The sequence below is a fragment of the Equus caballus genome, chromosome 3, assembly GCF_041296265.1.
Source record: "Equus caballus isolate H_3958 breed thoroughbred chromosome 3, TB-T2T, whole genome shotgun sequence".
Taxonomy (NCBI): domain Eukaryota; kingdom Metazoa; phylum Chordata; class Mammalia; order Perissodactyla; family Equidae; genus Equus; species Equus caballus.
Genome location: NC_091686.1, coordinates 81,825,999 through 81,849,047, shown reverse-complemented (window position 1 = coordinate 81,849,047; position 23,049 = coordinate 81,825,999). Strand labels below are relative to the sequence as shown.

Genomic DNA, 23,049 nt, shown 5'->3' with positions numbered 1-23,049 from the left:
AAAAATCCAAAACGGTCCCCATTTCCCCTTGCAACTCCCAGCTTCCTTGTGGGTGGGTGTGGCCATGCAACTGTTGACCACTGGACAATGTAAAATGATGTGCACAACTTTCAGCTCTTCTCTTCTTTTAAATAGGGAAGCTGCATGCTCTTCACTTTCTTCCCCTCTTCCCACTTCCTGGGAAAGGATGACAACTTGAGCAACCACCTTAGAGCTAGAGATGGAAGCCATGGAGTGTCCCACCAGTTAGATCCTTGGATGACTACACGGAGCAGAGCCACCTACTCACTTCTATCTTATTTAAGCCAATGTATTTTGGAGAAATTGATTTTCTACCATTTTTTCATGAGCCAACTGCTAAGTTGCTCTGTCAACTAGACTCTAAATAAGAAGTGACATCTGGTCTCAATAAAAATAGTAGTGGGAGAAACTTGAATGTAGTAGAACTCCTTTTTAGGTATATTTGGGTCACAGATACATATATATATATACTCCCTATAAAAAAATAACTTCTATTTACAAATTCAAAACATTACAAATCAGCACAGTCCTGAGTAGTTAAAAAAAGGTGGGAGCAAGGGGGTTTTATTATAGCCATATTTAATACAATTCAATGTATGTAGTTATGTTTAATAGAGTTAATATGCAATGTGAACAAGGTCAGCTTCATATATTTATCTGTTTTTTCTTCTTCTGCAGATTGTACACCAGGGAAGGCGGCTTCTTGGTTTTATAGGCCACACTTCTCTTGAGGCGCTCTCCTTTGATGTTAACGATATGTGGCAAGAGAGGGGGCCGGACCGTCAGAACTGTTCCTTGAGGCGTATAGCCTCGGAGACGCAGTCTGTCCTTAAAATGTGGCGTAACTGCAACCCAACCTATGCAGGCAGGCGACAGAACACAAAATGGCATTAGCAACCATCTTATTACAAATACCAAACCAAAGCTCAAAATGGAGGAGCAACAGAGGCTATAGTCTCTTTCACTTAATTTTTTTAAAAAGCATTACAGTGCATTTGTGAAAAGGTACAAATTTATTTTCAGAGTAGGTTGCATTTATGAATAAACTAGTATGTATTTCTTAAAATTCTCAGCTTATGTCAGGTAAGGCACATTTCTATAAAAACATACTATACGTCATAAGGCTACTTTATTCACCTTTTAAAAAGTGCCCGGTGTAAAATTACCTGCAGAGGAAAACTTGATGTCAGCCACTGCTTCAGATTCCCCAAGTCCTTCTTCTAATGTAATGTCTTCACCAACAAGAGGAGGAAATCCTGCCATTCGCTCTTCTCCACCCATTGGGACCTTCCATTGAGACAAAATGAAGAAGTTTGGAAATTCAAATTAAATTCCCCATAACTAATATTAAGTAAAGCACTGATAAGATAATTCTGTACAGGGATCAAGAATAAAATCCTTTTAAACATTCAGCTCTTGAAAAAACTCTGAATCACTTCTAGGTCAAATGCAAAAGCACAGGCGCTCTGTGATGAGATGAAGCCTACAGATCCCAGTGCCAAGGGCCCCATGTGGACATGCACCTGGAGGTAGCCTCCTGAGAGCACAATCTTGCTTTATTTGTTTACACTGTTTTTATAGCCCTCCATAAAGCTTCACACAGAGTAATGTGGGACAAGTAGGGCAACATCCTTCCAAACACCTTGTTTCTTGAGGTCTGGCTGGCCACAAAGATTAATCTCTACCTTATTACAAGTCAAGGGTACATGTATGATAGGTAAGATTCAACTTCTATGTTTATAGATATTCTAGGAATTGGAAATAACTGGAAAATAATTTATTAATTAATCTCGTGTTTAGCACTAGGGACACAAAGATAGAAGTTACAATATGGTCCCTGGCCCCAGGAGATCAGAAGGTGGAAATAACAGGTAAACAAATAACAAGGTAAGAAATGTGATGAAAGGCAGCTATTACTAAGTACTATGGTTGTGGAGGAAGAAGTCGGTCAAGGAAAACATTAATGAAGAAGCAATATCTGAGCAGTATTGTGAGAAACAGGTCAAAGTTACTCAGTGGATGCTATTCTGGGTTAGCATCATGCACAGACACAAAAAGCTGGCAGAGGGCTAATGAGTTCAGGGAACTGTAGTTTAACTGTCCAGAGTATGTTACGTGTGTATCAGTGAGAGGCTATCAGTTTAGACTTCTCTCAGTAATGTGGAACAACCAAGTAATTACAAGCAGGAAAGAGAACACAGATAAGAATAAAAAAAGGATACTTGTGACCTACTTTGTATTTTGGAAAGATCTCTCTAGTGCAGGGCTTCTCAACCTCAGCACTACTGACATTTTGGGCTGAATAAGTCTTTGTTGGGGGTAGGCTGTTCTGTGCATTATGGTATTTTTAGTAGAATCCCTGGCCTCTACTTTGGCATCCATCAAGTTGTGAAAACCAAAAATGCCTCCAGGCATTGCGAAATGTCCCCTGGGGGCAGAGGTCAACCCTGGGTGAGAACCACTGCTCTTGTGGCTGTGGAGGTATATTCGGGGTAGGGGTGGGAGGAGGGCAGTAAAAATGGGATGTTGGGAAAAATACTTAAGGATCTCAAAAACAGCCTAATGGAAGCAGATTACAGCCTGAACTACAAGGCTGGATTCAGAGATAATTAGGAGGCAGGACTGACTAACTGGGAAGGTCAGGAAACCAGGAAGCAAGAATGAATCCCAGAGCAGCCCAAGAACCATCTGAGTCACACTGGGAGAGAAGACTAGGACTGTTGCTTTGGAAAGTATCAATCATGTCCCTTCTGAAAACTACACAGATGCATGGGGGTAGAGTGACACAGAGTTCATTTTTATGACAGCCATGTTATACAAACTAAGGAAGTTTTCTTTCCTGCAAGTCTCAAGCTGTATTTCAACTTGGTATTATTATTTACCTAAAAAGTGAACAAATGTAATAGAACAACTCAAGTCTTTTAGTGGGGAAAAATCAATAGATCGTACCTTGCTGACTGCCTTTATGTGCTCACTCACCCTACAAATCCTGCAGGTCTTTGGAATATTAACTTTAGGGCAGTTATTTCAGTGGTTTTAATTTCAGTCTGGCTTTCTTAGGAAATTCAGAGAGGGGAAGTATTTACTTCTCAACTCAGGTTTGTTTTGATCCTGTTTGAAGGGAGGGTGTATATTTTGCATTTTGACTTATTTTCATTTGCATGAGCACTAATGCTAAATCACCTCTGTATTTTTGCAACAGATGTGTCCCATCATCATCATCATCACAAATAATGACACCGCACTTACAACACTTAGAGCCCCTAAACTTAATCCTCTTCGCAACCTTGTGAGGTGGGTACAACACACGGCGGTAAAGGAAACTTGCCTAGTCACACAGCTTTGTTAGGTGGTGGAGTGGAGCAGGCATTTGAACCCAGGCAATCTGGCTCCAGTGATCTTAGCCATTGTACAATACACACTAGCCAACAGTGTGTATGGCGTGTCTAGTTAAAGGGCTGAACAGTCCCCACTCAGCCTTTGGTGAACTTAGTAAGAACAATTTCAGTGGTACAGCAAGGGCCAAACAGGACTGCAGAGGATGGGGCATGAGGAGCAGGAGCAAGGTTTATTGGAAAGAGAAGAAATGAGCAGGACACTGACTTTTGTTTTGTTTTTTAAGGATGAGAGAAATTTTAACATACATACAGGCCAAAGGAAGGAGCAGATAGAGAAGCAGAGAAGAGGTGGGATAATCAGTATGTGTCTCGGATTAAGAACCTAAGAGGAGAGCTTTTCCACCCAGACCAGGGCTTCTCAACCTTGGCCCTACTAACATTTTGGACAAGATAATTCTTTGTTGTGAGGGGCTGTCTGGGCACTGCAGGATGTTTAGCATCATCCCTGGCTCCACCTACTAGATGCCAGCACCATCTCCCAGTTGTGAGACAATCTGTAACTTCTCTTCACTCAGCATTATCCAATACAACTTTCTGCAATGATGCGTCTGTTGGGCACTTGAAATGTGGCTACTGCAACTGAAGAACTAAATTTTAAATTTTATTTAATTTTAACTAATTTGTTTAAATTTAAATAACCACATGTAGCTACCAAATTGGACAGTGTAGCCTAGAGAAAACACAGCTCTGCAGCTATCCTAGGATCAGTCCAAACCAACATTCCTTTTCTTACAGAGTCCACTTCACTTTATAGCCAAAATCTTCAAGGCGAAGAAAGTGAGGGGCGAGCTAGCTGACGGTATAACAAAGATGGTTCTGTCTAACAAAGGCAGGACTGTGGGACTATCACGGTGTATGATAACCTAACTAGCAATCATCTAAGAGTGTTGCCTCACCTTGAGTAATGTATGACCCGCATGCTTGTGATACACGGTATCCGCCTTGTCCAAAGAAGTAACGTGCACGGGAAGGAAGTTAGAAGCCACAACTGTAAACCAAGCTGACTGACTTCCCTCAACAAAGGAAGAGAGAAGTTGTTATTTTATACAATCAAAAACTTGCAAAACCAGCACATTACAAGGTACAATCAATTACGAAAAAAAAAATCAGGCTCACTTTATAAGTACTGGTATGGCAGCTGTAATCAAACTATATTAATGCCAAAAAGAAAAAGGGTACAATATGGGGGAAGCAGAGTCTTTAACAGTTTATGTAAAACTATGATTCCTTCTATAGGTTTGTTGATACTATTCAAAAAAGTAACACTACTTCTATTATTAAAAATAAAAGGAAATAATGTCTGCTTTAACTTTCCCTGGGGAAAGTCAGGTTTAAAATATTAAAATTCTGTGGGCTTTAATGAAATATGTAAGGGTTTTAAGAATGCAAGGCTAAATTCCCAACAAATTATGAATACAAAACCCGAGAAATATGCTATAGCAATGGCCTGTAAGTTGCATTCAGTGTTGTTGGACACATCCATGCTTTATTTTCCTTTTTTTCCCTCACTTTGGCAAAACGAGAAGCAATTCTAGATACTCTAAAATCCCCAGAATGATGCTAATTAAAAAAAAAGTACATATAAAAAAAGTACACATATCATGGGATATAAAGAAGTGTGGAATCTATTTAATGCATATTAACCCTGTACCTAAAGGTGTGACCTATGATTTCCATGTGAAACAATACCACAGGATAGGGACAGTTATCTTTTCTTCTTAAATTTCTTAAATGCCAACCTGTCTGGGGCACTCAACATCCTCCTGAAGATCTACTTTCTTTTTTCCTATTTCTTTTTCCCAAGTTTTTATTATGGACATTTTCAAACATCAATATTTTGCCAGTCTTGTTCATATATCTGCTTTCTTAAAGTAAATCCCAATACTATGTCATTTTTTAATGGTACAGACTTTCCTTACCTGCAGAAAATCTATGCGGCCTATAGCACCCAAAAATAGAACCATTCCTGGTTTAAGCACAAAAGTTCTCGGCACAATGGAATGTGTTGGCAAAACAATATTTACTTCTTTTTCTGTTAGAAGATTTAAAATCTGTGAAGCAAAGGGCAGATATTTTAGAGAATTACTTTTATTGAAGATATGCTATATTGTAATTTACCTGTAAGATAAAAAGTGCTGAAAAAATATTTCAGACTGCACAATAAAACAAAGTACGTCAGAATTTGCTGCACATAAAATTTACACATTCTTTCTGTCTAAATGAATCAGTTTACGGACAGCCCTACTCTTTTTTCATAACTTAATCTTGAGTAATGGCAAAATAACTTTATAGGACTATGAGACTTTCTTATGTCAGCAGCAGCCTGGGAATGTCAAAATCGGTGTGAACTGAAAACACTGATGATTCAATCCCAAGATAGAAAATATGTTCTCTCCATCAAGGCTTCTAGGAAGCAATAGCTTTCGGCTAAAGGTAAGGCAATGTGCTACCTTATGTCCTAGTGGCAAGTATTCGTGCATTAAAGGCAAAATGGTCACCCTACTCTAGGAGCGGGTAAAGAGCTGCAAGAACCCCTTTCTAAATTCTGCTCTTCAGTTTCCTTATTTCCACCGAATACTCAGCAAAAAATGAGAGAAAGTTATGGCTTTCCTCTGGCTTATAAGGATGAAGAGTTCCTAAACAGACGAGAGAAAAGAGAAGAGGAAGTCAGAAAGTACAAAATTCTAGTTAGATTTAAGGAATTGAAATCTGATTTAAAAAGAAAAAGACCAGAGAAGGTAAAAAAAAGGATAAAAAACTTTTGTGAACTTAAGAAAGTAACAAGGAAATAAAAAATAAGTGACACCTAGAGAGGCTGACAAGAAAATAAATAAGAAGGGGACTGCAAGCAGAAGGAGTTGAAGTTAAAGTGATAGAGTAGCATTAGAAAGCAGCACAGTTACTCTAAAGTTATGGATTGCTAAGGAAGAAAAGATGGGACACAAGCACTTATTCCAGGAGGGCAATAGAAGTTAAACGATCTATGATTCTATGACATGGGATACCAAAGAGAATACAATTCTGACAATGAAACTGTAAATGATCCTGATGAGGCAAAGGAAGGAAAAGTAACTAAGAAACCAGTGTTGTTTTACAGAGATAATTAAGCAAATTAGAGACTGGTCAGGAACCAGATTCAAAAGCTGACTAGTGGATGTGTTGTAAGGCTCTATCCTGGAGGGACACTTGAGTCAATCAATGACTTGGATGGTGATCAAAACTGCAAATGGGGGCCGGCTCCGTGGCTGAGTGGTTAAGTTCGCGCGCTCCGCTGCGGCGGCCCAGGGTTCAGATCCTGGGCGCGGACATGGCACCACTCCTCAGGCCACGTTGAGGCGGTGTCCCACATCCCACAACTAGAAGGACGTGCAGCTAAGATATACAACTGTGTACAGGGGGGGTTTGGTGAGATAAAGCAGGAGAAAAAAAATATTGCCAACAGTTGTTAGCCCAGGTGCCAATCTTAAAAAAAAAAACTGCAAATGAATAAAAAGTTATGAGATTTAATGAGTATGTAGGATATAGGCTGAATTTAACAGGATAAAATTAAAGTTGCCCAGGAGATCCTGCAATTGGATTAAGAAGATGTATAAGGGCAGGACGGGTAGAGTTAATCGTATTCTAAATTATGCTCACATTAGGGCACAGATGCAAGAAATTTAGTTCTTAGTGTCATGTTTTAAGAAAAAAACAAATTAGAAAACATTATGTAAAGAGGCCTAGACTGATGAATAGCCTCTCTCAGAGAACAGCTGTGGGCAATGGAGACAAGTAATCTGGATGACGTCAGCACAGTAAGTGCTCAATGTTTGTTGGATGAACTCATGAAAGAGAAGGAAAGAGCAGAGTGAGGAAGAGATAGGACACCACACTTTAAAACGTTTCAAAGTCTGGCAAGGCAAACAGGCATTAAATTCGTTCCACACAGCTTTGAGGAACAATGGGTACAAGTGACAGGGAGACTGCTCAACACAAACAGCAGGTCAAAGACTGAATGGGTTACCTTGGGAGGTAAGGTGACACTGCTCACCTGATGGTAAGTCACTCCTTACTCAGTTTAAGCTGGATGCCCTCTTCATGGATACGGTATAGAGGGAATTCAAGCATGGAATAAGTGGCTGGACTACGGTCATATTTATGATTTCTTCCAACCTCAAAATCTAGGATTCTGTAAACGTCTCCCTAACTAAGGTAACAACCTCAAGGATATAAATAGGTTGTCACGAGTGAACCCTACCAAATGGAACACAGAACTTGATGGCATATAGATTCGTCCCTGAACTGCTTCTATGAATGAATCAGAACTGAGTCTAAAATGAAAGGATACCTCCTTTCCTGTGTTCTGTCAATTACGACAGTACTCGTGTAACTGAAAGTAAATGTTTAAGCTATCAAATACATACACAATTTTCTTTTGTAATTCCAGGGGTGTCATGAAACCAGTGGGCATCTTTCACATCTTTTGGGGTCAACTGTACTCGTTTGGTGGGTTTATCTGCAACAACAGGTTCATTTCCCATGTCAAAGGCAAGTGAATCAGCATCAAACTCGAAGGCAGCTTCATCCTTCTGTTCTTCTGAATACGAGAATGTTCTTCCAACTCTTCCTAGAACAAGATATACTGAAGTTATTAGTCACTCTTTTAAAGCTTTTGACTCCAGACAGGTAATTCTTATGTTTGCCTCAAACAAGTTACTAGGACTAACTATAGTGTATGGAAGTGAGACTACAAAATAATACCTTTGCTTTTTTTCCAAAGGCAGTGGGAGCCAGACTCTTGCAATGATCAAGTGAGTGGCTGGCTGTTTACACTGGGTGGCGGTGGGAGGAAGGGTTAGAAATCAAACTGTTTTTAGTAAATGGAAGGTTGAAAAGAGATACCAAGGAAAGGGTGACAACCTGCACTCATGTGTGGTCAATGAGAGACCACATATACGACAGTGGTCTCACACGAGATTAGTATCATACTATAGCCTAGGTGTGTAGTGGGCTACACCGTCTAGGTTTGTGTAAGTACACTCTACGTTTGCACAATGACAAAATGGCCTGATGATGCATTTCTCAGAACCTATCCCCATGGTTAAGTGATGCATGACTGTAATTTAAAGCTGCTGTGTGAAGTCAACAACCCGTACTAGTCTGTAGGGAGGGGGCTGTATCTTAGTGAAAAATGCTTCTACTGGTGACAATGGCTGGGTGGGTGGTTATTGCATGTTTCCTTTCCTGGATTTCTCCAAGTATCTACCATCTCAATTTTCTCAGCACAACAAACCCTGGGTTCCCAAACAGTAGCCTTGCCTCTAAAGGTCCTCTATGTTGCAGAATGAGGAAAATATTCTCTCCCCACAAAAACCGGCTAGCCCCAGACAGCTGTATTTCAGGTTGCTCAACAAAGAATTTTAGCATGACTCCTATAGAAGATGCTTACCTACTACATAGCCATGCTTTTTTAAGAGATTAAGTTGATTTTGTTCTTGCTGACTAAGATCTTCTTCAGCTACAGCTGCATCTTTTTTCAGTCTTTTTTGCCTTTTAAACATTCTGTAAGGAGTTGGGTTGCAAATAGGAAACTTCAGAAGGTTTAATGTAGTACCTGAAATACCAAAGAATAAATACTTTTTTATAAACATCGTACAAGAAAGGGAATAAGAAGAGGAAAACTAACATTTTTGAGGAGCTACACTGTCTTGGGGACTGTGATTTATTTCGCTTAACCTTCATGACAACATTCTACAAAATTATTCTTTTTTTCTGCTTTATCTCCCCAAACCCCCCCTGTACACAGTTGTATATCTTAGGTGCCGGTCCTTCTAGTTGTGGTCTACAAAATTATTCTTACTTTACAGATGAGGAAATTGGCTCAGAGACTGGCTCAAAGGCTCAACCAGGATTTGAATCCCTGGATTAAATCCCAGGATTTAAATCTGCAGGCCTGATTTCTTTCCATCCTACCATCCAGTATAAAAGCACCTCTGTGTATAATTCATCCAAAGTCCAGGACAGAGAAGATCAGCTTATCAAACAAAGTTAAACACTGATTTCAAAAGAACAAGTGAGGCAGTTTTGCCAACTGTTAAATACAAACAGGGTCATAGCAGAACCCATTCTGCAATCACAGAAGTTTCACAGGGTCATAGAAGAACCCATTTTGCAATTACAGAAGTTTCGTAAAGCCACAAAGTTGATATTTCTTCCTAACGAAGCTACACATCCTATTGCATTAGTGAATTATTCAAATGTTAAATGCGTATAGTATACTGATCTCATGAAGAAACTCAAGATATGAAGAGTTAGACTGAGGGATGGAAGGAGGTTTAGAAAGTAAAGGAAGGACTTTTGTGAGAAACATACAAAGAAGTAAAGCTACAAGGGAAACCTCCAAGAGAGCAGGAACTCTACTTTGTTCGCTGGTTCATCTACAGTGCCCAGAACAGTGACTGGAACATAGAAGTGCCCCATAAATATTTCTATTAGAAAATTACTACAACATATACTGAATTTCTAAGTACTAAGCTGACACAGAAAAGAGGTGTGACCAAAGTAGGGAGACAATTTTTAAAGGGAAGACTCCAGACTTCCAACTTCTTAGACAACGAAGGGGAATGCCTCGTATGGCTCACCAGGCCAAGGGGAAATGGTGGCTTTGTCGATAGCCTCAGCGCCCTTGGCGATGCAGTAATCGGACTCCAGGAGCGTGTTGAAGAGAGTGGACTTGCCAGCGTTGGTGGCGCCAACCAGGTAGACGTCGCCGCGGTAGCGCCAGGAGCGCTGAAGCGCGGAGATCAACTCTTCCACTCCAAAGCCAGTCTTGGCGCTGATGAGCCGCACGTCCCTGAGCACCGTGCGGGACCTGGCTGAAGGATTCGAATTCTCCTCCTCGTCCCGTGGCCCGTCCCCGCCGGGGTGCTGTGGCCCTCGGTGGCCAGGGAGCGGCAGGAGCCCCGCGCGTGCACAGTCGTCCCACAGCCGCTCCCGGAGCCTCTGCCGGTAGCCGGGAGCGTCCTGGGGCAGCAGGTCCACCTTGTTCCCCAGCACGATCAGCTGCTTGGGGCCCACCAGCGCAGGCAGGTCGGGCAGCAAGGCGTCGGGCAGATCGAGCAGGTCCACCATGTAGAGCACCAGGGCGGGCCCGGGCCGCCGCAGCGCGGCGCTCACCAGCTCCAGGTACTGCTCGCGGCTCACCTGCAGGCGCAGGGCGCGCCGGTGGTGCACCAGCAGCCAGCAGCGCTGGCACACGGTCCTCGCCAGCCCGCCGTCGGCCTGCGCCGCCGCGCTCAGGAACTTCTCGCTGGGCAGGTAGCCGGGCATGCCGGGGTCCTGGCAGTGCAGCTCCGCCCCGCAGCCCGAGCAGTTCAGGCCGCTGGGCGGCACCGTCGGGTCCGGGTGCCCCACGACCGGATGCTCCCGGCGCCTGGCCCGTAGCTTCTGCTGCCGCCGCTCCTCCCGCCGCTGCTGCTGCTGTCTCTCTTCCTCCTCCTGCCGCTGCTGCAGCGCCCGCAGCTGCTCTTCGGGGGTCGGTTCGGGCTCCGGCTCCGGGACGTACTCGGGGAACAGAAAACGCTCCTCCATGTCAGCCCTTCCTTCGTAACCCCCAGTCGCCATCGGGCCACGAGGGAGCCCACGTCCCAGGCCCGATGGGTGCTGGGAGGAGAAGGGGGTCGTGCGCCTCCTCTCAAGGAGAGGCTCCCGGAGGCCATGGCGCGCTACCCTGAGAGCGGATCCCCGCAGGAAGCCGCAGAGAAGCCTACCAGTTAGGCGTGCTGGCAGCATGTAGAACACGGCCCCGGCAAAGGGGCGGAGCCACGTGCGCGCACGCGCAATGGGGCCAGAGGTGTGCGTTAAAACCGAGGGAAAGCCCGCGACTACCTGAGAGCTGTCATTTGTCAGCCGCTGCACTTCGTCTCCTCCTCCCGGGTCTAATCCCGTGAGTTACCGCGATGAACGCTGTGAGGCTTGGGAACCCGCTTCAAGCTAATACAAAGGCACCGCGGGCCTAGACTTAGCTGAATGGGCAGGAAAGGCTAGTGAGTCAGGGTTTGTTCCCTTTTAGGCTTCTTCAGTGCGCCACCGCTGGCACAACCTGCCCATAATAAATCACATTTTTAAAAGCTTCGTGTTTTTTGGTGTTTAGAAATGCAAAAAATAAGAGCATCAAATGCCGCAGACTCATGGCCACAATTAAGATTAATATATCTTCTTGGCTTTTTTTTAGGTGTCATTATTTGTGCAACAACATTAAAAAACAAAAACTTTCACCGGCTGAATCGGGCCCTCTGACCGTAAGAGCCACAAGAGGAGTCCGCCTACAATTTGCGCGTGCGCAGTTCTAACCTTTAGCTTACCATTTGCGCAGGCGCAGATCTTATATTGCCTTTGGCGTGAGACGCAGAGTATTCTGGGAACGCCGGAGACGGAAATCACTTCGTCTAACGCTCGGAGAAGTGGTGGCTGCTCAGCGGCTTTCTCTCTGTGACTTCAAGAGTTAGGAGCTCGGGAACCGTTTGCCAATATGTATGACGCGGACGAGGGTAGGTGCCCACTCAGATCACTCCGCTGCGACCCTTCTGAGTAGGGAAACGTGGGGAGCTGGACGACTTGAGGATTTGCGGCCTCTTTCCCAGCCCGCCGCTCGAGTGTCCCCAGTCGTGTTCCCCACGTCCCCCAGGCCGGGAGCGAAGCCGCGATGGCGAGAGGTGGAGGGTGCAGGGAACGTAGCCTTAATGTACCGGGCCAGGGTGACGCTTGTCGTCTCCCCTTTCAGCTGGATAAATCGGATACCGCCTCCCCGTATTGAAATAACGTGCAGAACCGTAAGACAAATTCCATTGTTTTGGCTTTGTCTGAAGCAGAGGGCTCCTTTCTTGATGTCCTTGTAGGCTAGACCTAGTGGATTTATTGAATATTTGAATTTTGGAGCGTCAGCTTGTGCCGGGAATTGTGCTGAGCTCTGCAAATACACTGGAGACAAAGAATATAGTGTGTGTGTGGCGGGGGGAGAGGTCGGTCTAGTCTGGCCTTCATGCTGTCGTATGGCTAAGTCAGTTGTCTTAAAAGATGACGCTTAAATTCCCTTTTCCCACAAGATGACACAGTTCTCAGGTGGTATATATTCTAGGACCAATGTATCTTTTTTTTTTCTTTTCACGTGTAGAATTTTTAGTCCTGTCTAGTGTGTTTTCATTATGTATTTTAAACCTTCCTCTTCCGTTCTCCACAGCTGCTATTTCACACCTCATGTTCTTCTAGCTCCCAATCCTGTGGCCACCCCTCACATTTTCCCGTATTTCCTCAGCTGCTTCATGGGGAAAATAGAAGCAAAAGCTTCAACTCTACTGTTTAAAGTGCTCTATCTCGTTTATATCTTGAGTCTAGAAATTTATTAGCATCATTACATCCTCTTTTCTTAACTTCTATCTCAGGAAAAAAATTCAAAAAGTTTTTTTAGCATAGTTTTTGAGTAGGTAATATGATATAATATTCTTATGGCTCACAAGCTGGAAAATATAAAAATGTTAAAGTATAAGGTCTTGTTCTTGTCCACCATCTGTCCAGTGTGAGCCCCCTTCACAGTAGGTAACTACTTAGATTCTTCTCTCTCCAGGGTGCTTTGTGTGTATTCAGGGAAATATAAATGGAATTCTATTTTCCCCCTTTTTACAGACAAAAAGTAATATTCACACTTTTCTGCACTTTTATTTTTGTTTTATATAGATCTATATATATATATCTAGGAGATTTTCGTATAGTACATAGCACCCTAATTTTTTTTCCCCACAGCTACCTAGTTTGTATGGATATACTATGACTTAAGTAGTGTCTTATTGATTGATACTTGGGTTATTTCCAGTCTTTTTTCTGGTTCAAACTGTTTAATGAATAATCTTGTACATGTCATTTTGTCTAATACAAGTATGTAGGATAAAGATGTAGAATTGTAGATGTAGAATTGTAAGGTCAAATAATATACAAGTTTAACAATTTGCTAGATGGTGCCAAGTGACCAACATAGTGATTGACTAATTTATATTCTCATTAGCAATATGATAATCCTGTGGAACAAGGGTTAAAGTTATCCCGTTTATCAAGTCTGCTCCATCGTTGAGTCTGTATTCCATTCCTACCTGTGTCCTTTGATATCTTTATTAAATATGTGCCCGTATCAGTTCTCAGACACCCCTTTTCAGCTGGCTTCTTTCTATGTGAAATAGTAGATCTCTCTTGCCCTCAAGAAAACAAGTTAAACTCTTTATTTTAGTTTTCTTCCCATATTTTGCTTTTCTCCTTCCAATCACAGCCAAGCTTTTAAAAAGAATAGGCTCCTCGTTTTTGCCAATTCCTGTCTTTCAGGTTCTCCTCAACGCATTGCAGTCTGATTAGGCTCATGCCACTACATTAAAACAGATCTTAATAAGAATATTAGTGATCTCTCAATTGATAAATACGATGGTCATTTTAAAAACCTTATTCAAACCATGTGATACTCAACATTGTTGATGACTTCCTCCTGAAAACTCACTTCTTTCTGCTACATCACTCTCACTTAATTCTTCTTATCTTGTCACTCTCTTCTGCTGTTCACATTATCCGTGGATGATTTCATCCATTCTCATCTATATGTGGATGACTTCTGAATATATATTTCCAGTTCAGATTTCTTGCATATCTAACTGCCACTGGATAACTTCACTATCTCCTAGGCCCCTCAAACTTGTCACTGCCCAAGCTGAGCTCTCTATTTTCTTTTATTCATCACCCTCCCAAAGCTGCTTCCTCCTGTGTTCTCCCTCTCTGTGAATGGTATCACTCTCTTCTATTGTTGAAGCCAGAAGCCTGGGCATCATTCTTGATTCCTCTCTTTCCGCTCCTGTGTCTTATGAGTCACCAAGCCCTGAGGGTTCTGTCTCCTTAATATATCTAATCTGATCACTTCTCTATCTCCTCTGCGCAATTCTAGTTCAGGACACCACCATCTCTTGCCTAGACTACTTCAGACTTTTAACTGGTTTGTGTATTTCCAGTTTTCTTGCTTCTCCAATCTACTCTCCACACTGGCCATTGTGATTGTTCAGAAATGAAAATCTGATCTGGCCACACCCTTGCTAAAACCTTAGAATGGTTCCTCAAAGTTCTATTGGTAAAGACCAAACTCTTTTACCACTGCAACTTCACACTCTGTGCCTCAGCTACATTGGCCTTCTTTCATTCCTTGAATAGCTTTCATTGTGGAGTCCTCACTGCCTCCCCCTCACCTCCTCCTTTTTGCCTGGTTTACTCTGGTTTATTCGTATGTGAGGTCTCTGCTCAGCTCAGCTTTTGGAAAGTCTTCCCTAACCTCCTCTGATCCTGTTTAGGACCGTCCATATCACTTTGTTCTTGCTTGTAATTGACTTCGTCTTGTCTGTATCTCCCCAGTAGGTGATGATCTCCCTGAGGATGCAGCCATCTTTTATATTGTTGATCTCCAATGCATCTCATCACCAATGCCTGTGATATAGTAAACACTCACATTCAGTAAATATTTGATGAATGGATGAATGAATAAATAAGTCTTCTTCATAGATTCATTTTCCTTCCATGACTCTTAATAGCAGTGTTCCCTATCTCCTGCCTTCAGTCTTCCTTCTCTGTGTAAACTCTGTATTCTACCAACCACTTGTTAATAATTCCCACTTTTTGTACTTTAGACCCCTTATCTGAGTTTCATATTTATATCCAGTTTCCTACTGCAGGTATTTAAAGGGATAAATGATCTACAAGAATATTCAAAGCTGATCTTATCATCTCCTCTCCTTTTCCCACCTTCTTACTTGCTTCTCCTGTGTGTCTGTGATATTAATTTCCAATCTGTTAGAATGCTAGAAATCTCTGAGCTATTTTAGGTACTTTTGTCTTTCTTACTTTTCCCCCATGTGTAGGGATCAGTAATTGCAGTCCATTCAAGAAGCATTTATTCAATAATTTATTTTGGATATATATCAAATTTTGAATCCGAAGCTCTTAAGTTTTGCAGACCATATATATAGGTCAGAATATAAAAATGAATAAAAATACAGCACACTTACTCTTTTACATAAGAAGATGAGACTAATATTAGAGGACCAGTGCACACTTATTTTTTCAAATACCCTGTTCAGATTATTGTTGCTGTATAACTCCCCCAAAATTTGGCCACTTAAAAATTAGTTTAATTGTGTTCATGGATTCAGCGGATCAGGAATTTGGACAGAGCTTGGTCGGAATGACTTGTCTGCTCCATGATATCAGTGATTCATTTGGGAGGACTAAAAGGCTTGGTGTTGACATCTGGGGCCTGGATGATCTGGGGTGTTGACTCACGTGTCTGGCACCTACTCTACGAGGACTCAAGGACTGGAATTTCTGACTGGAACATCTATAAGTGGCCTCACCATGTGGTTTGTGCTTCCTCACAGTATACTAGCTTCAGAGTAGTAGGACTTCTTAAGGGCAACTCAGGGCTGCAGAAGCAAGTGTTTCAGCAAACAAGGTGGAACTGCATTGCCTTTCCTGAGGTAGCTTCTGAAATCATGTATCCTTGCTTCAGCTGCATTCACTTAGTTACGGGAGAGTCAAAAACCCAACCAGATTCAATGGAAGGAAACATAGACCCTTACATCTTGATGGTACAAGTGTCAAGATCACGTTACAAAAGAGTATGTTAAGTGGAAGATATGAGTGTGGCCATCTTTGGAAAATACAGTCTGTCATACCTGTACTTGTATGAAGCATTGCTGTAATAGACCACCCCACCTTGAGGTATTGCCCAGCTATTGGAAACCCTTTTCTGGCTCTACACACTTACCCTAATCTCTGACTCTAGTCTCTGAGGAGCTTATTGATCAGAGGACTCTAAACTTGCTCCTGGGTATCAAAGTTAGCTATTAATGAGAATTACATAGACTTTCTGGAGAAGATGGAAAACTTAAGATTCACACAACTTACACTGAACTTTTGTAAGGAAGCCTTTTTGTATATTGAGAGGCTACCTATGTGACATAGATCTGTGTATATATAAGTGTATACCTATTCATGTTACTTCATTACAGTTCAGTTAATGCAATTGACTGAAATTTTAGAAAAGTGGGGTAAAAAGATTGTTTTTTGTTTAGCAGAGAGCCAGTATGTTTCTGTTTCTTCAAATCATAGGAGCAGGTTGTTAACTAGTAGCGTTTTATTGCAAATGAGTACAATATTTTTGTGTTTTGCAGATATGCAATATGATGAGGATGATGATGAAATCACCCCAGATTTGTGGCAAGAAGCTTGCTGGATTGTAATCAGGTAACTTTATACCAAACTGAATAAACTCTGCAGGGCACTATAACCTATAAAGGGATTTCCTGCTTATTCTATACTTGAAAATTAAATGTTCTATATGAATATGCTACATGAAAGCTGCTTTTTCATTTTATTTGTTTACATATTTAACTTTTTAAGTATTTCAGACTTATAGAAAAGTTATACAAAGAATTTATGTATACACTTTGCCGAGATTCCCTGAATTTTAACCTTATACTACATTTTCTTTCTCTCTGTTGATATTTTTTTCCTGAAACATTTGACAGTAAGTTGCAGACATAAGAACATTCTTCTACATAATCATAAGTACTCAAAATTATAAAATTAATATTAATATAATAATCTTATTTAGTCTGTAGACCTTACCCGTTACTGGTGATGTTAGTTTAATTCCTTGGTTTTCTCATTTTAAATGGATAAAGTGACAATGTTATATTTCAACCTAAATTCTCATTTAATTCTAAGTGTAATTAAAATGTAATAAAAATAAAACTCAGGAAGAAGCCTTACGTATAGATAAGAAAAGTAACTGTTAAGTAATGAAGTAACATCCTGCTATGTTAGGATGTAAAATGCTACAACTCTGCTCTCTTACCAAAATGACAGTTGCTTTGTGTATAGTAGCATGGTGATGCCTGTCTGAGCCCCACCATCTCTAAGATGCACATCTTCTTGGTTGACGCTGTCTTCCTTTTCAAAGAACACATGCTTCTGACATTCTACCAGTTGTGTTTAGAGTATAACTGAATCTTTTTTTTTTAAGATTGGCATCTGAGCTAAGAACTGTTGCCAGTCTTTTTTTTTTTTTCTGCTTTTTCTGCCCAAGTCTCGCCAGTATGTAGTTGTATATTTTAGTTGTAGGTCCTTCTGGATATCCTCTGTGGGATGCTGCCTGAGCATGGCCTGACGAGTGGTGCAATGTCTGCGCCCAGGATCCAAACCAGTGAAACTCTGGGCCGCCTGAAGCGGAGAACACGAACTTAACCACTTGGCCACGGGGCCGGCCCCTGAACCTTTCTTGAACATTGTTTTTTTTTTTTTTTTTCCTGCTTTATCTCCCCCAACCCCCCCGTACACAGTTGTATATCTTAGTTGCAGGTCCTTCTAGTTGTGGGATGTGGGACGCCGCCTCAATGTGGTCTGACAAGTGGTGCCATGTCCGCGCCCAGGATCCGAACCCTGGGCCGCCGCAGCGGAACACACGAACTTAACCACTCAGCCATGGAGCCGGTCCCTTTTTTTTTTTAAATTTTATTTTATTTTATTTTTTTTGAGGAAGATTAGCCTTGAGCTAACCACTGCCAGTCCTCCTCTTTTTGCTAAGGAAGCCTGGCCCTGAGCTGACATTGTGCCCATCTTCCTCTACTTTATACGTGGGACGCCTACCACAGCATCGTCTGCCAAGCGGTGCCATGTCTGCACCCGGGATCCGAACCAGCAAACCTGGGCCGCTGAGAAGTGGAATGTGCGAACTTAACTGCTACGCAACTGGGCTGGCCCCTGAACGTTGTTTTATTAAAAATGTATTGAGTTGTTGGGATGTAACTGTATATTTTTTCTATTAACATGGGCTATAAAAACTTTGTATTGAGACATTTGTATCTTCTATGATGTTTGAGTAGTAAACATCAAGAGGCATTTTACAAGGAAACAATAACCAGGTAGATGTTCTCTGGTGCATCCTTAAATTCTGAAGTCTCCAGGGAGAAGGAATATTTTCATCTTAGACGAAAAAGAATTGTTTTCAACATATGTGGTAGATTGCTCAAGAATAAGATACTCTAGTGTGAACAGTCACTGCATTTAACATTTATTACAAAATATATTATTTGATTTTTATATTTAATTGACTATAGGTACTTAGGCTGTTGTAAGATGATGTTTTGTTTTTTCACTTTTAAACATCAAGTGATCTTTCCCAAGCAACGTGAATGTGATATTACTTAACATCATGAGTGACTTCAGCATGATGACTTCTGGCAAAATAATCATGATAATAGATATCATAAATAGGAAATATTTAGTTTAGGCGTTTAAATGATGACATTCTTAATGAAGCACTCTTCTGATGATTTTGGGGAAAGTAACTGTGCTTCAGCTTCCTGGGGGAATGAAACTTGTCCATAGTTCTGTAAAGATCTTTCATCATAAATTGTCCATAAAAATCATTGCTATTATAGACAGTGCCTTCCATATGTTTCTTATATATCAATGGCTGACTCAAGTAGTTGTGAGAAATTTCTTTTCTGTTAGCTCACAGTCTCTACTGAAGGAAATTGCCCCAACCATTCTTTAGGCTGTACCTTATACAAGGATGATTGTGTACTGTCTTTTCTACCATAGGACCTAACTTCTAGTATTGACTGTCATGGTTGATTGAATCAGGGTGGGACCTTGACCCAAAGCCAGCCAATCTGTACACCTGTCGGTGACCTGTGAGGTGACCTGATGATGCTAAAATGGGAGGCTGGTGATAGATTATGCATATTGTCTCAGAAGATTGATGTGAGCTTGGGGGAGTTAGTTGTTACTAGGGAGAGTGGAATATAAGCTAGGAAAATGTCACAGATATAAGATGCAAGAATCATAAGGTGGAGGAGTTGAGACCTGGGGGTATGCTGGGGGGCAGTTCCTACTGCTTAGGGGTGATGAGTTAATCCAGTGTTTAGGGTTGTGTTAGATCTCAGAGCTCTCTTGGTCTCTCTGAAGCCCAGCTATGCAGGTGTTCCCGGATGGTGGTGAGGAGTGAGGTGCCTCTCGCACTTACATTTACTTGTATTTTTATTATATATCTCCTTTCCCATCCCTCACATGAACCAATGTCTGTTCCTTGTAAACAGTACGTCTGCTCTTTTAGATTCTCCATCCTTCTTTAGGGCTTCACTATGTAATTTCCATATGTATACTACTAGCTCTGATCTCTCACTCATGCTCCATTTTTTTTTTTTTGAGGAAGATTAGCCCTGAGCTAACTGCTGTCAGTCCTCCTCTTTTTACTGAGGAAGGCTGGCCCTGAGCTAACATCTGTGCCCATCTTCCTCTATTTTATATGTGGGACGCCTACCACAGCATGGCTGGTCAAGTGGTGCCATGTCCGCACCTGGGATCTGAACTGGCGAACCCTGGGCTGCTGAAGCGAATGTGCGCACTTAACCGCTGCACCACCGGGCCGGCCCCTCATGCTCCATTTTTTATCAGCAGTCATTTACTGAGTATTTTCACTTGAATAACTTACTCTCCTCTCACCTTTAACATTCAAAAATAGAACTACTAATCTTTAACCTAAAATTGCAATTCTTAAACATTCTGTATTTTAGTTGTTGATATCATCATCCTTCCTCTTATTCAAATTACAGTTCTTTTTTTTTTTGAGGAAGATTAGCCCTGAGCTAACATCCGCTGCCAATCCTCCTCTTTTTGCTGAGGAAGACTGGCCCCGAGCTAACATCCGTGCCCATCTTCCTCTGCTTTATATGTGGGACACCTACCGCGGCATGGTGTTTGCCAAGCAGTGTCATGTTCGCACCCAGGGTCTGAACTGGTGAAACCCGGGCCGCCGAAGCAGAACATGTGCATTTGACCGCTGCGCCCCTGGGCTGGCCCCTACAGTTCTTATTTTTATTTTTGACTGTGCATTTTCTTTTGTTTTCTCTCCTGATGTTTTTTTTCAAGAAATATTTCAAAGAGGTTAGATGAAATTTATCTATATAGGGCATTTGTAAATTGGGTTTCCTTATCCTTCTTATGTTGTGCTTTAATTGTTTTACCCATAGTATAAGTCTCGTTTCGCTGAACTTAACAATAAGTTCTACAAAGAAAGTGTTCCTAGTCTCACCTTTTTTTTTTTAGAGAAACCTCATAGTATCTTGTGTACTGGTGGGCATGTAGTGGTTCGTATTTAATGATTATTTGTAGAATTTAATTATAGTGAAAATGGGGAAATATGCTAGAAAATATCACTGAATTGTGACTAATTATGAACTCAAATATTTTCCAGTTCTTATTTTGACGAGAAGGGCTTGGTCAGACAACAGCTGGATTCTTTTGATGAGTTTATTCAGATGTCTGTTCAAAGAATTGTGGAAGATGCTCCACCTATAGACCTGCAAGCTGAAGCTCAGCATGCCAGTGGGGAAGTTGAAGAACCGGTAAGATGGGTGTTCTAATAAAGGAACCTAAGTAAAAGAAGAGTATTGATTTGAAATTTCAGTCCTTCTCCTACCTGGCTTAAAGGTCAAAAAAAAAAAAAAAGTCAGTAGGTGTTTTTAGCAGTGTACTTAAAGCATCTTCAGTCAGCTCCTGATAGTTTCTTACTAATGGAGAGATACATTTTTGCAAGTAATCCAAAACCCTAATCCTTATTCAGATAGTAGATATTTAATAGTTGAGAAGAGGGAACTCAGAACTATGGTGAACTACTAAGAGAAGCCTGCTAGAAATAGTCATATTGCTTCAGAAGATCCCACTTTTTTCTTTCACAGTATAAGGAATCATAAAAGAAAAAGTGTTTGAAGGACTTTCTCCCCTGATTATTTGTTGCATGAAATACATTATTATAAGAGATCATAAAGGAAAAATCACCCAGACATGTCAGCTATTTTAATTTTTCTCAGTTCTTATAGTCTTTGTTTACAGATATGCATATCTTTAGTGTTGTTAAAATCATAGCAAGGGTATAATTTTATAATCTGGTTTTACATGGGTGATTGTAAAGAAGTACATAGCCTAAAATAATGACTGTCCCTAGCTTTTGAGAGGTAGAGAGGCAGCATCATGGGCGTTGAGAGACAGAAAACTGAAAAAGTGAGGCAGAGAGAGTCTCAGAAATAGAGGGAGGTCATTATTTCTAGCCAGTTCAGTACTTCTTGTCTATAGCTAAGCTCCTAAGGGCTGATCTTTTATTTTCATTCTAGTTGGACATGCTGTATAGACTTTGGCTGTTAAGAACAAAAATAATTGGCTTTTCTGGCACTGTGCTGGAAAGATGGGCATAAAATGCCATTTTTATACTTACATCATTTTCTCTTCATGGTCTTTGCAAAACAAGAGAGAGAACAATATAACGTAGCATATTCAAAGTGCCAGTACCGTAAGTACTGCTGGAGGAAGAGATCTCTGAAGCTGTAGTATCAGAGCTTAGTGGAAAAGATGGGAGGGACTTAAGCTGACCGTTTAAGGGCAGGGTAGGACATGTCTTAGTAGAGAAAAGATGCTTAGGCATTTCATCAAGAAAATACTTGGTGTATTTGGAGATGTACTTGGGGATGTACTTGAGGATGGAATGGGGACCATAACAACCAGTATATGACTTTTGGTTTGATCTATTTTTTTTTTTTAAAGATTGGCACCTGAGCTGACATCTGTTGTCAATCTTTTTTTTTTTCCTTCCCCCCAAAGCCCTCCAGTACATGGCTGTATATGCTAGTTGTGGGTCCTTCTAGTTGTGCTATATGGGACGCTGCCTCAGCATGGCTTGGTGAGTGGTGCTAGGTCTGTGCCCAGGATCTGAACTGGGGAAACCCTGGGCTGCCAAAGCTGGAGTTTGCAAACTTAACCACTCGGCCACGGGGCTGGCCCTGGTGTGATCTATTTTTTTTTAAAGATTTGCACCTGAGCTAACATCTGTTGCCAATCTTCTTTTTTTTTTCTTCATCTCCCAAAAGTATCCCAATACATAGTTGTATATTCTAGTTGTAAGGTCGCTCTGGTTGTGCTATGTGGGATGCTGCCTCAGTATTGCCTGATGAGTGGTGCCATGTCCGTGCCCAGGATCTGAACTGGTGAAACCCTGGGCTGCTGAAGCAGAGCACGCAAACTTAACCACTCGGCCACGGGACTAGCCCCCGGTTTGATCTATTTTTGATAGGTGTTAGTAGGAGATAAGATGAAACCAGATTGTCACAGGCTTTGGATGTCATAGGAAATTATTGAAAGATTGTCAAAGAATATTCATAAAGCATTATTTTAGAAAGGTTACTTTGGAAATGGTGTTTACTTGGATTGCGAAGAGGCTGGACGTGGATAAAAGTCTTGGAATAGCCTTGTTTAGGATAATAATGTTCTAGACTAGGGTGATGGTGGAAGTAAGGAGTAGAGGGATGTCTTCCCTTTGGCTCGTTATCACCACCAGTTCTCTTTGCCTTCTGCCTACTCCAGTTTAGGAAACTTGGGTGTCAATAATTTACCTTTCGTGGTCTGCTTAGTCCCATCATCTTCTCTGAGATTTGGTGTATAGCGAAATCCACTATGTCTTTATCTCTAGAAGCTTCTCATGGATCTTGTTTTGTTGGGCAGCAAATAGATATGTACTTGA

At 41.5% G+C, this 23,049-nt stretch overlaps 2 protein-coding genes across 3 annotated transcripts in view; one reads left to right on the top strand and one right to left on the bottom strand.

Annotated features, from left to right (window-relative positions):
* Positions 1-555: 555 nt before the first annotated feature.
* NOA1 (nitric oxide associated 1) lies at positions 556-11,227 on the bottom strand. Of its 2 annotated transcripts, none has more exons than XR_002807026.2 (7): positions 10,040-11,189; positions 8,848-9,012; positions 7,823-8,025; positions 5,339-5,470; positions 4,316-4,427; positions 1,188-1,308; positions 556-878 (listed from the first exon to the last, which is right to left on the bottom strand). XR_002807026.2 is itself a non-coding variant. In XM_001916805.6 (7 exons), exons 1-7 carry the CDS (start codon positions 11,187-11,189, stop codon positions 667-669), a joined length of 2,100 nt encoding a protein of 699 aa, XP_001916840.5. In that variant the 5' UTR covers positions 11,190-11,227; the 3' UTR covers positions 556-666. The 2 variants fall into 2 exon arrangements, 1 of the variants encoding a protein (XP_001916840.5); XM_001916805.6 differs by having other exon boundaries at positions 4,316-4,432; positions 10,040-11,227.
* Positions 11,213-23,049, top strand: part of POLR2B (RNA polymerase II subunit B) — a 44,827-nt gene continuing 32,990 nt past the window's right edge. Inside the window, exons 1-4 of the mRNA XM_070263748.1 lie at positions 11,213-11,343; positions 11,773-11,947; positions 16,646-16,718; positions 20,734-20,884. Coding sequence (XP_070119849.1) covers positions 11,929-11,947; positions 16,646-16,718; positions 20,734-20,884 — 243 coding nt within the window. The 5' untranslated portion in view covers positions 11,213-11,343; positions 11,773-11,928. The remainder of the gene's footprint in view (positions 11,344-11,772; positions 11,948-16,645; positions 16,719-20,733; positions 20,885-23,049) is intronic.